General features: G+C 39.4%; 1 protein-coding gene across 1 annotated transcript; it reads right to left on the reverse strand.

Moving 5' to 3' along the window:
* Positions 1–310: 310 nt before the first annotated feature.
* Positions 311–12,892, reverse strand: LOC308265853 (cysteine-rich secretory protein 2-like; the record flags this gene model as incomplete). Its single annotated transcript, XM_080699798.1, has 7 exons — positions 311–438; positions 3,904–3,992; positions 6,747–6,844; positions 7,259–7,404; positions 9,615–9,702; positions 10,772–10,888; positions 12,824–12,892. 7 exons carry the CDS (start codon positions 12,890–12,892, stop codon positions 311–313), a joined length of 735 nt encoding a protein of 244 aa, XP_080555924.1.
* Between the last annotated feature and the right edge of the window lie 5,045 nt (positions 12,893–17,937).

A 17,937-nucleotide genomic window follows, 5' to 3' on the forward strand; every position in this document is an offset into this window, starting at 1 on the left:
CAATTCTCCATTTTCATCTAGAGTTCCAGAGACCAAAGTCCTACGGTGATCCAACCTTCAAAATTCTTGACTCAAGTTATTAAATTGAAAGTCCCAACCTTATATCCAAGTTTCAAGTTGTCATTATCGAAGGCGTTACTTTTGGAAACTGCACTGTGAAGGAGAATTTCTGTAAAGATCCAGGAGAAGTAGGAAGAGCATCATTTCAAATCAAATTGGCCACTGACTTTCCTAGGATTTCCCCGCCGATGTCTCGACTAAAGGATGCGCACCTGTTCCCCGCAGCCCTGCACGGCGCACGGGGGGCTTTTCAGTGAATTTTGTTCTCGCACAAGCAAGTGGCCTTGCACTTTTCTTTGAGAAGCTCATGGTCACAGCCTGCTGTGCTCTTCAAGGACTCACAGTTACTCAGGTGGTCTTCATACTCACAGGTATTGGCTGCAACAAAAACAGACTCAGTTACCCCTTACTGCCAGCAACCCAAAACAAAAACAAACAAAAATCATCACACTCACAGCATAGGGGAAGAGAGCAGAGGGCAGAGAGGGCCAACAGCTTAAAGCCACTTACTTACACAGCGATGGCCCTTTGTGTTATTAATGGCCCATTTCTAAAATAATTGGCCTGCTTTCCTCCCTCAGCAGGCAGAATAAAATGAATACCTCATAGGTTTTATTTATTTTTTTAAAATAAGCTTTTGACCTTCTTCCTTGTGGAACAAAAGCTATCTCTATACCTCACAGTACAATAAGTGAGCTACTACTGTTTTTTATTTTTTGTGTATTTTTTTTGAACTGGATATTGAACTCAGAGGCTACACTCCCAGCCCTATTTTCTTTTCTTTTATTTATGTGTGGTGTTAGAGATGGATCCCAGAGGTATTCTACCTCTGAGCCGCATCCACTACCCTTTTTAAAATTTTTATTGGGAAACAGGGTTTTAGTAAGTTGTCAAGAACCTCACTAAGTTGCTGAGGCTGGCTACAAACCTGCCATTCCTCCTGACTTAGCCTCCCCCGAGTCCTGAAAGTTCTGAAATTACAGGCCTGTGCTACCATGCCCAGCATTATTTTTATTTTGAAACAAGATCTCACTAAGTTCCTAAGGAATCTTGCTAAGTTGCTGAGGTTGCCCTCAAACCTGTCATCCTCTTGTCTCAGCCTCCCAACTGCTGGGATTGCAGGCATGTGCCACCATGCCCGGCTTCACTTATAGCTACTTTAATGTATATTAAATTAAAAATTTAGTTTTGTAATCTTACCAAACTTATTTCAAGGCTTCAGAAGCCCCAGGTGCGTAGCAGCTGAACTAACAAGTTGTGGGTGATAGAGAACATGCCCGTTACCGCATGTTATTGGAGAGTATGGTTCTGTACACCAGTGCTTTCTTTCTGGAGCACATAATCATTATGAATTGCCATGGATGTAAATAAAGGACAACATGCCTTTTCAAACCCCCTGATGTTTCTGTTTGAATGTTCTCCAAGAACTCCAAATTCAATAAATTTTAAACCTAACTCTTCATCCTACCCACACGGCTGACAGATCCAGCGTAGGGATTCCTAAACCCCTCCCACAATTTCAACTACTCAGTCAGCTGAAGCCGAGCATGGGTACCAGCCCGAGACCTCCTCCCTCTCTGGGATGGACAAGCCCTGGACCGGCGCGGGTCACAGGGACTATTTATTTTGCCACTACTGCATCAATGATACCCACTGTTTTTGAAACCCGCGCCTTCCAACAGTGTCCTGGCTGGTTTTCACTTGATCATTTCTGCATACAATTGCCAGAAAGTTCTTTATAAAACATGATTCTGAACCAGGCGTTGGTGGTACACGCTTGTAATCCCAGCATTTGGGAGGCTGAGACAGGAAGATCATGGATTGTGGAAAGCCTCAGACACTTGGTGAGCCCCTTTGCAACTCAGTGAGACCCTGTTTCAAAATAAAGAATAAAAAATAGGTCTGAGGGTAGAGCTTGGAGCTAAAATGCCCTGAGTTCCAACCCCAGTACTACACACACACACACACACACACACACACACACACACACACACACAAACAAAAAAAAAAAACAACTCTACGATTTTGACCTTATCACTCTTTTGTGTAAAATTTCTATTGAGTATTCATTGCTAATACATTTAATTTCAAACTTCTTAGCAAATAGCCTTCCCAAGATGTATTAAGAGTTCATATTTTTCCTTGTTAGTTGATTTATAGTTTTGGTATTATTAATATTCTGAATTACAGCTATACAATTAAGTCAGAAAGAATGCTAAGTAAAGGTGATTTTTTTTTGGGGGGGGTGAAACCGAGGGGCATTCTACCTTCAAGCTACACTCCCAGTCCTATTTTTTACAATTTATTTTAAAATAGGGTATCACTGACTTGGAAAGGGCCTCACTAAGTAGCAGAGGCTGTCCACAAACTATGATTCTCCTGTCTCAGCCTCCCAAATGCTGGGATTACAAGTGTGTGCCACCATGTCCTGCTTGAACTTTTTCTTTTCTTTTTTTTTTTTTTTTTGAGGTACTGGGGATTGAACCCAGGGGCATTCTATCTCCACGCTGCACCCCTAACCTTATTTTTTTATTATTTAGTTTGAAACAGGGTTTCTTTAAGTTGTGGAATGTCTCACTAAGTAATTGAGGCTGGTTGAAAACCCGTGATCCTCCTGTCTCAACCTCCCAAGTACTCAGATTACAAGTGTGCACCACCATACCCGGCTAAGGTGAATGTTTTCTGTTGTTGTTCTTGTTGTTGTTGTTGTTGTTTTTGGTGGTCCTGGGGTTCCTGGAAACCCTTCTCTGGGTTTCACTCCCAGACCTATTTTATATTTTTATTTGGAAACAACAGGGTCTCTTAAGCCAGCGCAGCTGGCTTCCAACCTGCGCGATCCTCCTGTCTCCGCCTCCCAAGCGCGGGGATTGTGCGGCACTTCGCCCGGCTAAGGTGAATGTTTTTGAAAGGCAAAACTATCAATAGGTCATTTCCTTCATTTATAATAATTTTAATGAAAGTATCCCAACTATAGAAGGTCATTTTTAGTTCTCTTCATAACCATCAATTAAATACATGACATTCGTTTTATTCTTTCTTTTTACAACAGTACGTTTGTTCAGTGAGCCAATATTGCATACAGATTATATTTTGTAATTAAAAATGCACACAAAACTACAACTACTATCAGATTACAGAGCAAGTGATAGCCTCTTAAGGTGACACTATGATCATAATTATCCTGTGGAAAAGAAGTGAAACAATCAGCACGATGAGTTCATTGGCACAAAAGAAACAGGGTCTAGTCTGAGTAGGAATATCATCTTAAAACCCTTTGGTTTATGCATTTTGATTTTTTAAAAAAATAATCACTTTGTCATAGTGCTACTAACTTTGATGAAATATTTATCAGAAAAGTATATAGTTAACAGTAATAGGCTCTGCAAGGTCACAGTCATTGCTAGTAGAGGTTCCATTGTGTTATTTATTTTCCTTATAGGTTACTGAAGTGTGTACAGTATATATTTAGACACACTGTTGATTACTTATTGCTATTGCTTGAATACATTATTATTATGATGATGATGATGATGATGATGATGTTTGTGTAGTACTGGGGATTCAACCCAGAAGCATTCTACCTACAAGCTACATACCCCCAGTCCTATTTTATTGCTGTTTGGGAACAGGGTCTCACTAGGTTGCTGACAGTCTCCCTATGTTGCTGAGGCTGGTCTTGAATTTGCGATCGTCCTGTGTCAGCTTCCCACGTACTGGGATTACAAGTGTGTGTCACTGTACCTGGCTTGAATACATTATTTAATTGGCTAGTTTATAGGATTTAACTCGTAGAAAGAAAACATCAGTTCTACTATAGTGGTGAATTAATCCCTTCAGACTTACTGCAGAGTCCGTGTTCACAGGCTGAAGGACAACTGGCACAAGGTGTTCCTTGTTGGTAAGGAGTGTTCTTTTTACTCACGTTATTACCACTGAAATTTGAAATACACAGTGTCAGATACTTTTTTCCACTTAGCTGTTTGGTTTATTCTCTAAGGCATCAGTTACCAAATACATTCAGTGTTCTTAGTTAACAAAAGTAGAAACTATATATAATTTAATATATAATTTAATACATAATTCCCCAGAGTACAAGTCAGGCTGCATTCCAAATTGAGGGAATGTTTCCTTCTCACGCTGACCAATCTCTTTGACCATCATTCCACAAGCTGAGCTTCCACAGTGAGATCCCTATATTCACGGAGCTTTGTAGTCGGTGATACCACCCCTGGAGTGTGCAAATGTGAAAAAGGATGCAAATTTATCACTGCATCTTTATGTTTATTCACTTAAGGAAGGTAGTGTACCAGGGTGCACTCGGTAACTTTATTTTTGAAAAAGGAGTGGTAAGCCGAGCAAGTTTGGAAATCTATGAAAAAATTTTAGAGTATATATTTCAATGTGGCAACACCCTCTCTCATCTTTTAATAGTCAAATTGCTAAGGTAATGCACTCCAAGGTTGCTGGTTAAGGGGCAAGAAATATTCCTCAGAGAGAAAGATTTCCGAGTAGGTAGTTACAATAAAAAAAACCCAAAAGGATATTCAATATTACTATCTTACTTTATATCTGAAAGATGAAAAACACCATAACTATTCTAACATGGACAATGAAGCTTCAGTGTATTTTTTCTTCCAGATGAAAGTAGCAAATTTTAATTAGTTGTGTGTAGTTAGGAGCAGGTGCCTAAGGAAGTTTTGTGAGCTTCTAGAGATGACATGGGTAAGACTTTCATGTTTATCAAAAAAGAAATGATAGTTAAAAATAATTTGTTTTGTTTTGCTAGAGATGATAGAGATGGAACCCAGGAACCCTCTACCACTAAGCTACATTCCCCACCATTTTTATATTTTGAGACAGGGTCTCACTCAGTTCCCCAGGCTGGCCTCGAACTTAATTTCTTCTTCAGCCTCTGGAATATCTGGGCTTACAAGCATGTGCCACTGTGACCAGCAAAACAATATACAAATAAATAAGTTTTGATAAACACCGATACCCAAAATGTAGTCATCTTACACAAGTTAGCTACTAACTGACAGTTGTTCTTCTATGCAAAACTTTATAAAGCTTTGAAAATATGTAAGAATTCAAATCTCAACAGAATCACGTGGGGCAAGGACCCATGGCAGTGGAACAGGATCTGTCTTCCTTTCATAGTGTGTGTATGTGTGCATTCGAGCACTGGGGAAACCGTGAGATCAAGAGGTCTTCTGGAAGCTTTCCTCCCGTTTCCTCTCATCATTCATTCAAACAGTTTTTCCTATGCCTGGCTCCTGGTCCCTCTGAGAACCACACCATAAGTAAGCTTGCTGCAGTCACCAAGGGCCTTTCAATTCTCTCTATAAACTAACAGGGGTTGTAGGAAAATAGCTTTATAAATCCAATTACTCAAAATGGCACCTTCCATCTCCTGAGTTATCTATAGTTTTTAAACAACCCTGTAGGATGATTGGTTTGGGGGGGTCCTCTTTCCTTCAATAATAAAGAATTACAAACAATAGCCAGGTAGGGTGGAGCATGCTTGTAATCCCAGTACTTGGGAGACTGAGACTGGAGGATCTCGGGTTTGCAGCCAGCCTCAGCTACTTGATGAGGCATGCAACTTGGCGAGACCATTTCAAAATAAAAGAATAAAAATCTGGGCTGGGGTGTAGCTCAGAGACTGAATGCCCCCGGGCTGAATCTCCAGTACCACAAAAAAAAATATAAATATTGAAAATTAAAACTTGCTGTGGATGTAGCTTAGTGATAGGGCACTTGCTTAACAAGTACAAGGCCCTGGGTTCAATCCCTAGTACTGGTGAGAGTCCGTCCCAGTTTTGCCAGGGGTGGTGGTGCTAGTAATAGTCCCGGTATTTGGGAAGCTGACACTGGAGGATCACAGTTTTGAGGATGCCTCAGCAACTTAGTGAGACTCTTAGCAACCTAGTGAGGCCCTGTCTCAAAAATATAAAAATATAGCTTGGAGATAGAATGTCACTGGGTTCAATCTTCAGTTACTACAAAAAAAAAATTTAAAACTAACAGATACATTATGATATATCTTCATTATAAGAATTTTCGGTGTGTGAGGATAACTTTAAACATATTCTTTGACAAAGGGGCATGTTTCTTGCCCTTGCAAAATGTTCATGGAGTTTCTAGTGAGAAATCTAAGAAACAAAGACTTAACACGTTATCTTTTCTGGATTCTGAAATACATTAAAGATCTAAAAAAGCCTTTAGACTCTCCAAAAATGATTCGTTTATCACGGCAATATAAGAGCTTTTAAACCATCAGGAGTAGGGATATTTGAACAAAAGGGCTAAAATTACAAAGTGTGAATCCTGATTCGCAGTTGCACCAAGCTCCCTTGTTCTAGAGACTTAGAGTGTGAGCTCAGCTGTCACTGACGCTAAGGCGGCTAGAGAAGCACGCACTGCGCATGCTCCGTGAGAAGCCCGGCGCCGGGAACACATCATCCTACGCAAATGACATCATCACGCAAGAAGAACAACAGCCCTTGATGTTACATTTGGAATTGAGAATTTGATCTCTTCTCTGAGAAATTAAAGCTGGCTTAATCTTTAAAAAATTCAAAAAAGGTGTCTTTATAAAGCTTTAATTCTGGTTTAATGTTTGAGAATTTAAAAATATTAAACCACAGGTGGCATTATCGACATAAAACTCTAAAGTATATACTTACGCAGGACAGTATTGGCAAACATAATAGTATTTTAAAGTCTCTTGATTGGGGCAGTAGGCAATTCCACATCCAACCTGGTACGACGAATACCAGACAAGCTACAAACCCCAAAGAGAATGAACATATTAGGGTATACATTAGAAAAGAAGGAAATATTAAAAACTCCTCAGTAGAAAATACAAAATTGAACCATATTACTGTATTAGTCTGTAGCCATATATCTTAGAAAAGTACTTATTTATTGAATCAAAGTCAAAACTTGTTAAATAGTAAAACCTTCATGCATATTTACCATTTACCCACTGATATCGTAGGGACACAGTGTATGCCTCCCTGCCAAAAATGTTTCAGATCGTGGACAGAAAAACTTGACAAATCAAGATAAAGTATCAGCCAAATGCCAAGATGATGCTGTATCTACTCAGGCTGGTCCCTCAAAATGAACAGTGAAGTTTGTCAAAATTTAAACATGTTCTATATTACGTTTGTGGTAAGCAGAATTTTCACCTTACCTGCGTATAATGTCCAACAACATCATAGGAACGTTTTGGTCCTGAGCCATAGACAAAATCTTGACTCTCATCGTACCAGCTTTGGATTGCAGTGGACCAGACATTTGGATCACTTGACATATAGAGATTCTCACCACATTTGAGACCTAGGAAGGAACAGATCCTTGATGAGAAAAAGCAATAAAACTTGTGGCAAAAGAAATGGAACACAAAACGCAGGGACGCTCCCTCGGAGCTCTGGGCACCAAGCCCAGAGCTGCCACATGTGGGTCAGTATGGAGGAGGTTGGTCTCACTTCCTAATCGCTCTGATGCACAGGAGACAGAACTAACTCCCGGACACAGTAGGCAGACCTGAACATGCTAATTTTTAACAGGCCGAGATGATCCAATTCTTTAGAAGTCCCTTTTTCTCTGGATTGTCAAAGATGCAACCATTCACACGTAAAGTTCTTCATGTCAATGTGCCTCGTGAGTTGGAAGCTTGATATTGTAAGATTCCCCAAACACAGCCACTGACTCTTACACTTTCTTGCCCCCTTTTGCCAGAGATTTTTCACAAGTAGGACTTTGGATAAGTGTTCATGGTTATGGATACAATCTAAAAATAGTAGGGAGCCTTTTAAAGTCCTACTCAAGAGACAATTGACACCAGGAGAGGAGATAGTTTTCAAAATTTAAGAGTCTTCTCTTACCAGGAAATCAGAATGTCACAAGCCCAAACCTCCCCAGAGAGCTAGCAAGGGGTGCCGCATAGCCCTGAAATGGTTTCCTATTTTTTTATGAGCCTTTAATTAATATTTACATTTAAGTGGCTTGAACTGTAATGTCTACGTGTTGCTTACAAAGAAGTATAAAATATTCTTGGCTATCTCCTTTAGCAGCCAAAGAAATAAAGCGAGAATCTCACAGGACACTTGGATCTTCAAGACAATTTCTGACCTCCGCTTACCCAGATGTATGTTATTTTTGTTAATTTAAGTAAATATTTTATGTAAAGGAGATTCAGACAAGTTATTTTTATCTCTTAGTTTTTATGTCAGATGTGTCTCATTGTGTTGGTTTGAGTCTAATAGAATAATCTGTGTATCATACGCACCCAGTACATAAAAAATACTTAACTGCTTGATATAAATAATTTAAAAATAAACATACTCAACATGTTTGTTTCATAGGGATTTTGAACATGACTATCTTAAATATAATTTTAAAAGGTTAATATTTTATAGCAAAGAAGTTAAACGTGATTCAACTTATTTTATGAATACAAAAATAGATTTCAAAACACTGAACAGCAACATAAAATCACAAAGGGTAGAGTGCTCAGAAGTCAGAAAGCTTGGTTAAAAATCTGTATGAAGCCAGGCATGATTGTGCATGCCTGTAATCCCAGTACTTGGGAGGCTGAGGCAAGAAGATCGCAGATTCTAAGACAGCCTCAGCAAGTAGTGAGACTCTCGAAAATAAAAATAATAAGAATAAGAATAAAAACAGGGCTGGGGCCAGGCGTGGTGGCTCACGCTTATAATCCCTGCGCTTGGGAAACGGAGACAGAAGGATCCCTGGTTCGAAGCCAGCCGCAATGGCTTAAGAGACCCTGCTTCCAAAAATAAAAAAGTATAAAATAGGTCTGGGAGTGTAGCCCGGAGGTAGAAGGGCTTCCAGGAACCCCAGTACCACCAAAACAACAACAACAACAACAAAAACAAAACAGGGCTGGGAATGTAGCTTGAAGGTAGAATGCCCAGGGTTCAATCCCCACCAATACACACAACACCACACACACACACACACACATACATACACGTAAACACACACTAGATGCTACATAACCTGCCTTATTCTGATGAAGAAAAACAATAGATAGAGATGATACTGCATAAGAAATTACTTGTAAAAGTTTAGCGTGGTGGTGCACGCTTGTCATCCCAGCATTTGGGAGGCTGAAACAGCAGGATCGCAATTCGCGGCTAGCCTCAGCTACTTAGTGAGGCCCTCTGCAACTCAGTGAGATCCTGCTTAAAAAAAAAAAAAAAAGAAAGTAATAAAAAATAGGGCTGAGGGTGGAGCTTGGAACCAGAATGCCCTTAGGTTCCATCCTGGGTACCACAAAAACAAAAAGAAAGAAAATTACTTGCTTAATGTAAATGTGCATGAAATGGTCCTTATAATTATCTGTGTACACACACACACACACACACACACACACACACACACTCACTCTTGTGAATTTAAAGAAGATAGCAGTAAGCAGCACTTCTATTTATTCACAGAATCTTCTTGGTGAAAACTCCTACAAAGGCCTCTTAACATTGTATTTGTTCATTTATTTGACAACTATTTGCTAATTTACATACTGGTTTTTCTGTCCTCCGGGGTACTGTGCTCTAAAGTGCACTTATTTGCCCATTTTTGTGCGTTCACTGCTGCATCTCTGTTCCATTCCTAAATTTTACACACATTAAAAAAAAATTAGTGATTTAACCACAATAAAGCTTTTCTCAGACCTGCTGGTTGATAAGCAACACCTTAACATTTCTATGAAAGTATGCTATAATCCTCGTTATTAAATGACTTTTTGTTGAGATTTGCTTTTTCTTCTTCTTTTGTATATCTTTATTTGAATCGGTGTCTGCCAGTTCCCACACAAAGAGAAGAGAAATGTCTAAGACATTATCTGACTGTCACCACACCTGAGACCTTTAGTAATGGTTTTCTCTAACTTGTTATTGGTGCATTTAAGTCTACATGATAGTGAGATTCACAACAATACAGTCATGTGTACAGATAACGTTATTTGGTCTGAGAATTGATAAACATGTAAAGTATTTGAATTTCATTTTAATAGAGATATACTGAACAAGGCTACGCCTAGTTGCATTTGAAACCTTTTGCTTTCATATGGGAAATATCTGGCATTTATGAGTATGTCCTACCTAGGAAGTGGTCTGGTCTTTTATTTATATTAATATCAATGACAATGATTCAGAAGAAAATGCCATTTCTTAATTTAAGTTTAGGAAAGAATGACTGATGCGTATAATGAATTAGTACTGTATGCTCAAAGATTAGGCTTCTAATTGTGCTTTCCCAACTTAATAACTGCGAACCTGAGAAGTTATTTAACCTTTTTGCAGACAAAAATACAAGGCACCTTCCTCTTCATATAAAATTTCAAATAAATTAGGTGTGTGGGTATACTCCTATAATCCCAGCACTTGGGCGGTTGAGACAAGAGGATTGCAGGTCCAGGCTAGTAGCCTCAGGCAACTTACCGAAACCCTCACCAACTTTTTCAGAATAAATAGAAGGGCTGGAGTTGTAGCTCAGAGGTAGAATGCCTCTAAGTACTATCCGCAGCACCAAAGAAAACAAGTAAAGGAACCATCAAATGCAATAGCAAAACAGGAACAGACCACTGTAATCCATCAAGGGCTCAAGGACGCCAATGCCTGCTGCCCGCTGCCTGCTCCTCCACAGCCGGCGCCCACCACTTACATTAACCTTCTCTTACCATTTTTAGCATGTTGCTTGCAGGGGGTGAGACTGATTTCCTCATCTCATTGTGTTTATTTACAATCTCCTTTTGAACTTGCGACTGGGTGGTTAGCAAGGCAGTAAAAGCCGCATCCTAAAGAAAATAAAATTGGAATTATTTTTTAACATTTTAAAAAATTGCATAAAATAGTGGATGAGTTAATGCAAGAGAACAGAGACCCCTTCTGTCTGTCCTTCCTTCCTTCTTCCCTACCTTCCTTCTTTTTCTCCTTCTTTTCTCTTACGGGGGATTAAACCCAGGGCTTTCATTCTACTTCCAAGCTATACTCTCAGCCTTGCCTTATCTTTTATTTTGAAACAGGGTCCAGTAAGTTGTTGCATGCTGGCTTCGAACCTGTGATCTTCCTGTCTCAGCCTCTCGAGTATTGAGATCACAAGCATGTGCCACTCTGTCTGGCTATAAAGATAACTTTAAAAAGTATCCATTTGTCAAATTGGAGTTTGATTCACTCACAAAGAACAAAATTATGTCATTTGCAGGGAAATGGATGGAGCTATAGAATGTCATGTTAAGCCAGGCGTGGTGGCGCATGCTTGTAATCCCCACGCTTGGGAGGCAGAGAAAGGAGGATCACGCAGGTTCGAAGCCAGCCGTGCTGGCTTAAGAGACCCTGTTTCCAAATAAAAAAATATAAAAAATAGGTCTGGGAGTGTAGCCCGGAGGGGTAGAAGGGCTTCCAGGAGCCCCAGTACCACCAAAAATAAATAAATAGATAAATAAATAAATAATAAATAAATAAAATAAGAATGTCATGTTAAGCAAAGTCAGTTAGTCTCAGAAAGTCAAGGGTCATATTTTTTTTTCTCTTAAGTGGATGTTATAAAATAGAAAAAAGTAAAAAAAAAAAATTTTAAATTTAAAAAATTTAAAAAAAGAAAAAGGGAAAAAAATAGAAAAAAAAGGGACTTTATGGTAATGAGTGAGACCAGTAAAACAGTGGAAGGGAATTGGGGAGGAGGAAGAGAGGAGACATAGGAGATTTGAGAAAGGAAACACACTAAATATGTCCTTATATGAAGGCATCACTAGATCTTACTCGCATGTATAGGGATAGAGGGGTAACAGGATGATCTCGGGAGGGGTCATGCCAGTTGATGTTGTGTGTGCCTATAAATGTGCCACTTTGGATTTAACTCTCCTGTAAAATTACAATGCACCAATAAAAATTAATAATAAACGCCGGGCGTGGTGGCGCACCCTTGTAATCACTGCGCTTGGGAGGCGGAGACAGGAGGATCGCACAGATTCGAAGCTCCTTGCTGGCTTAAGAGACCCTGTTTCCAAATAAAAATATAAAATAGGTCTGGGAGTGTAGCCTGGAGGTAGAAGGGTTCCATCCCCAGTACCACCAAAAAAAAATAAATAAATAGATAAATAAATAAAAATTAATAATAAAGAGGTACATGAATACATGTTCATATGTTAAAAAGTCTACAGATGGGAAAGACCAAGTTTTGGGATATAATAAATGTATTATGTTTCTTTTAAAAATAATATATATAAGCCAGGCATGGTGGTGCACTCTTGTAATCCCAGCATTTGAGAGGCTGAGACAGGAGGATCGCGGTTCGAGGACAGCCTCAGTTACTACTTAGCGAGGCCCTTTGCAATTCAGTAAGACCCTGTTCCAAAATAAAGCATAAAAAATAGAGCTGGGGGGTTGCATCTTGGAGGGAGAATGCCCTGGGTTCTATCCCTAGTACTGCAATAAATAAGTAAATAACTAAAATTATTAATGAAATTATTTTTGTTCCAACTCTTTGGAGTCTGATGAATTCCTCATACTCGAAGTACTCCTTGTCTTTTCAAGTGTTCACAGTGACTTGGGGCGCCAACCTGGACAGCTAGGCCCCGGCCTCCTGACCGCTGGTAACAGTGTGGAGCGCTCTGAACTTCCAGTTGGACCTGTGGGTGTAACCTCTGTGGTGTAGCGGGCACGTCTCTGCCCCTTCTGCTCTCCCACAGAGTTGCCAGACAGCTCTGAAAAGGTTTCCATTTGAGCCTCACCTTTCCTTCAGCAGACACAGAGGGAAACAGCAGAGTCACAAGACACATCATCACTGGGAGAAGAGCCATGGCTGGAAGCTGGGTCAAAGCAAACACAGGTCTTGCATGAAGTAGTGCGTGCAGGGGATCCAGGAAAGCCACTGCCACTATCTAAGCCATCCCAGGGACCCGATCCATAGGTTAGGTGAATACAGCAAATACTACCTAATTTCTTCACAGTTCTGTGACTCTCTCTGCATCAAAACAAACATGCAGAACACTGCTTCCTTCATAGCTAATTATGGTACTGCCATTCGTATTTGTGATTCATTCCAGATTTTCTGCAAGAGTTTACTTTCCCTGTGTACCATCTAATGATTAGGCATTCTCTGTGAAAAGGAGAACTGCGTGTCTTCGGTTACACTACATTTGAATCTTGAGTCTAGGATTTTGGTTACACAGACATCGGCATATGAACACCTTATGAGTGATTGCCCTAATGCACTCATTAGAAGTTACATTTTCTTTCTTTGTACTTGTACTTACTCTCAGACTTCCTTGAATCAAAAAATACAATCAATGAATTGAGAATCCCACCTGCTTGAATTTGCTCAGTTGATGATATGGCACAAAGGTTGTTTAATATTTTTGTTGTTTTGTTTTTAAAAAGACACAGAGCAGCACAGCGCCCCTGTTGATTTTTCTCAAGGAGAAAAAAAAAATCCTAATTCCTTTAGAGAAAGAAACTAGAAGCTGGGGAAGCCTCATCTTTCCATCACTATCATATAAATTATGTACTTTTTTTTTATAATTCCAAGAACATTTTTTATATTAATAATGCCAGTTTATTTTGTCTAAATTTGAAAAAGCCTCGCTTAATATTGGGATAACAAGGAAATTCCCAATCAAGGCTGAAATCTATATTAACACCTATTTCTAATCACATTATTTTAAGCTTCTATATTCTAGTCTTCAGAGAATAAGTTCAGTGCACCGCAGCAATATGGTTTAGAAATGTCTTTCCTCGAGGGATAATTCGGAACGTTATAGTCAAGATATCATCTAAATCTATAGTCTAATTGCAAGTGTCCTTAAACATTCACAAGACTGGAACGTAAAGAAAAAAATTAAGTTTTCATAACTGCCGGGGTCCAGCCTCGGCCAGTCCAGGGGTCTTGAAGGAGGCGTAGAGTCGGCGAAATTGAAGAATGAGAGACGCCGTGCTTAATAGCAGGGGGAAGGCATCTCCGCCTGTGCCCTAGAATATACTCTATTTATACATGAATCTGACAGATTACAGCAAGCCACATCATACGGACTTTGCTTTTCATTTAGTTTTTTAAAACCACATTACACCTACATTGTTTTTCATTTAGTTTTTCATTAACCTGAATCCCACGTAGCAGGCACACCTCAAAGCCACCTGTTTTTCCTGTTTTTTGTTTTTCGTATGCTTTTACACGGAAATATTTGGTATTAACAACTTTTGACAAAACATGTCCTTAATACACCTGAATACAAACAATTTTCAGTAATACATGTTTTCAATATATCTAGGTACATTTTGCACTTTATTTGGAACAATTCAACCTGCCTCAATGAGCTCATATCCCAATACCCAAAATTATCCAAATTAACGTCATATAAATCATTCTGGTTACCTAGCCACAAACATCAATTTTATTTTAATTATTAACCTAACTAACAATGGAGCTCTGCAAAGCACGTTCAAACTTAAAGCTAAACCAAAAGTACAGAAAACGAGGGGCTTTTCCATTAAAAGGAACACAAAGATTTTAAAAGATCTTTAAGGGACACAAAACATTTTACTTTTATATTTTATATTTTAAAATAATAAATATACAATTTATTTTCTTAAATTTTTATGATCTTTAATCAAAAACACCAGGAAGGGGGGGGGGCTCTGCTTAGCGGATCTCTCTATCACACATAATAAACTTTAACTAAACTTATCCTTAACTACGAAATGCTAAACTTACTACTTCTACTTCTAAAGTTAGCTGCTATTTTTATCTCCTACTTTTGAGTACTAGGTATTCTATAACTTATTTTAACCCAACCACCAAATTTATACTAAACTTATTCTATTTTTTAACATACAATGCCTATATCTAATTTCCTATAATACCTATTAAGTTGTTTACCAATTTGTTTCATGTATTTCCTTAATTCTCAATGACATCCCCTTAAAAGGGAGAGGAGTTTTGATTGATGGCTTCAGTAAAAATACACTATATAACCAAAGATATTAAGGTATGGACTTGTTAACCTGGGCTAAGGGTAAGGTACTAGGTGATTCCAGATGCTAGTCTTTACCCAATTATGACTTCAAATCTCATAAATAGGAACATAGTTTCAAAGGAAAAAAATGAAATTGGTGTTGCAGCAGTATGGATACCCACTATCCTTTTTAAAATACATTCTATATTAATATGTAACCATATATATTAATATGAGTAAAAAATATTAACATGGAAGCATATATAACATATATAAAGAGCCATATTTTCAGTATTCTATTAAAGGTAGTTCTACTGTGATTAATCCAAGATCATAAGTATGAGAGTTAATTATATCCTTTCATAATCACTAAAAATTTATTTCAGTAGCAAATTGATTTTATTTTTGTGTAACAGTGATGTGACTTGATTTATTAAATTTAAAAGGTTTTTTAGAATCATTTTCAGTAAAGATTTATCAAAATTGAATATGTCATTTCACCCTAGGCAACGTAAAAAGAGTGAAATAAGCTGGGCGTGGTGGCGCACGCTTGTAATCCCCACACTTGGGAGGCTGAGACAGGAGGATCGCACAGGTTCAAAGCCAGCCTCAGCTACTTAGTGAGGCTCTCAGCAACTTAGTGAGACCCTGTTTCCAAATAAAATATAAAATAGGTCTGGGAGTATAGCCCGGAGGTAGAAAGCCTCTGGGTTCCACCCCCAGTATCACACACACACAAAAAGAATGAAATAATGAAATATCCACCTTAAAATAAATAAGCACTTACTGTTGGCCTCACAGCAAGATGAAAACTGAAATATCTGCTTTATCTGTAGGAAGGAAGGAACGTGGAGAGAGAGGTTAGGTCAGAATATATTCCAGAATTTTAGCAATTTTTGGTTGTGCAAATTCCATTGTTCTGAAATAGTATTTTTCATAGCAATAGTCTCAGATTTTATTGGCAGTTGAATGGTATTGCTTCGACAGTATTTGGTTTTCACATAAGTTGGTTTTTTGTTTGGTAACAAGGATTTAACCCAGGATATTCTACCTCTGAGCTCTACCCCCAGTTCTTAACTGATTTTTATTTTTTATTTTGAAACAGGGTCTCAGTTGTACAAAGTCTCGCTAAGTAGTTGAGGCTGGTCTCGAACTTGCAATCCTCCTGTCTTAGCCTCCCAAGTACTGGGATTACAGGTGTGGGCCACTAAGGCCTGACTATTTTATCCCTTTAAACCCACATTCATTTGCTACCATTTTTTTCCCCTTTGCTACTTACTAACGGAAAGGTGTTGCGCTCTTTCTTGCAGATGTTTAAGAACAAGATGACATGATTCTCCTGGGTGCTTATTGGAGGAGCATGGTGTATGATTTCACAGTCCTAGAACAGGAATGCATTTGGAATAAAGTTGTAAAGAATATCCTTATAGACTGTATCCACAATCTCTGTTGAGCATTTAAAACCCGACTCAATTGTTTAGTATTGCTCTCCAATACCTTCGTATATTTATGATTTTGCCATTAAGACTATAATCTTTCTCTGAGGTCAGATTGTGTTTCAAAGTCCTAGTATTACTGTCATACACTGTAAAAAACGTGGAGTTAAGGAAGCTGAATAACGGTTGGTTGGTTCCCTTCGTTGGAACACTACTGCTTACATCCCAGAGTTTCGATTTCTTATCTAGGACTTCAGTATGTACTCTCTCAACTATTTAAAATATAGCGTTTCTTTTTCCAGCCCTAGGGATTGAACTCAGGGGCATACTGCCTTTGAGCTCCGCTCCGTCCTTTTTAAATTTTAAAACGGAATCTCAGCAAGTTGCCTGGAACGTTGCTAAGTTTTGGGGGCTGTCCTTGAACTTGCAATCCTCCTGTCTCAGCCTCCCAAGTGCTGGGATTCCAGGCCCGTGTCACCACAGCCGGCCCAAATGGCGACCATTGGCCCCCAAAATTTGGGGGTCACATTTCTAGCCCCTTTTCTGTTTTTCTTTATCCTAGAAGCCAGTAGATGACAGAAAGCCCAGAAGAGCTGAAAATCTCAAATCTATATTTAGCTGTTATATCATTATATTCTATATATAGTTGTTATATTCATTTCTTATAACCACACAGTCACAGGAAACTAAAGTTCGGCAGGAGAGGCCATATTTAGAAATGACTTTAGGCTTTTGCTGTGGCTGAGTAGTAGTCACGGATTTTTCTTCTAAGGTAGGCAAAGCCTCTCACCAGACTAAACACAGGGGAGCGTTTGACAGTCTCGCTTCAGAGCTAAGCAAGGAAATCAACCATCCGTGTGCCCTGGACCTGGTGAAGCCGCCTCGCCTCCCGGATCTTTCTCTCCTCTGTGTTCACCCCTCCCTCGACCCTGGTCATCTCCAGTGTCCAGCTCGCTCGCATTTACCCTGGCTCCAGAGCACAGATCTTGGTGTTGAAGGGCTGGAGCCAGAGGCCACCTCCCTGCTGTAGCTGGCCCCTCCGGCTGGCGGCGATTGTCACTCCGCGAGCCGCCGCGTGGGGGCGACGTCACGGGGCTTTATGCCTTCAGAATTAGTGCCTGCTACGTGGCTGGGTGGGTGGGTTTCCCTCACCTCTTGCCCTCCCCCTTTAGGACGGCAAGTTTTTCCCTTGTGAAAACAAGAGTTCTGGTTTTCTCTTTATCACCATTTGGTAAGGAAGAGCGTACCTGGGCAGTATTAGGAGACATAATAAGAGTTGAAATTTCCAGGTAAAAGCTTAAAAAAGAAAAAAAAGTGGTGATTTTCTTTGGACAAGACCACCTGCATATATGTGGTTCATCACTTAAACGAACTGGAAACGGCCGCAGAGGGTTACGGGTGCCGTGCAGTTCCACGGTGGTGCCAGCAGTGTATTCAGGGTTGCATAGAGTTGGGAGT

Source organism: Muscardinus avellanarius (genome assembly GCF_963383645.1).
Source record: "Muscardinus avellanarius genome assembly, chromosome: 8".
Classification (NCBI taxonomy): domain Eukaryota; kingdom Metazoa; phylum Chordata; class Mammalia; order Rodentia; family Gliridae; genus Muscardinus; species Muscardinus avellanarius.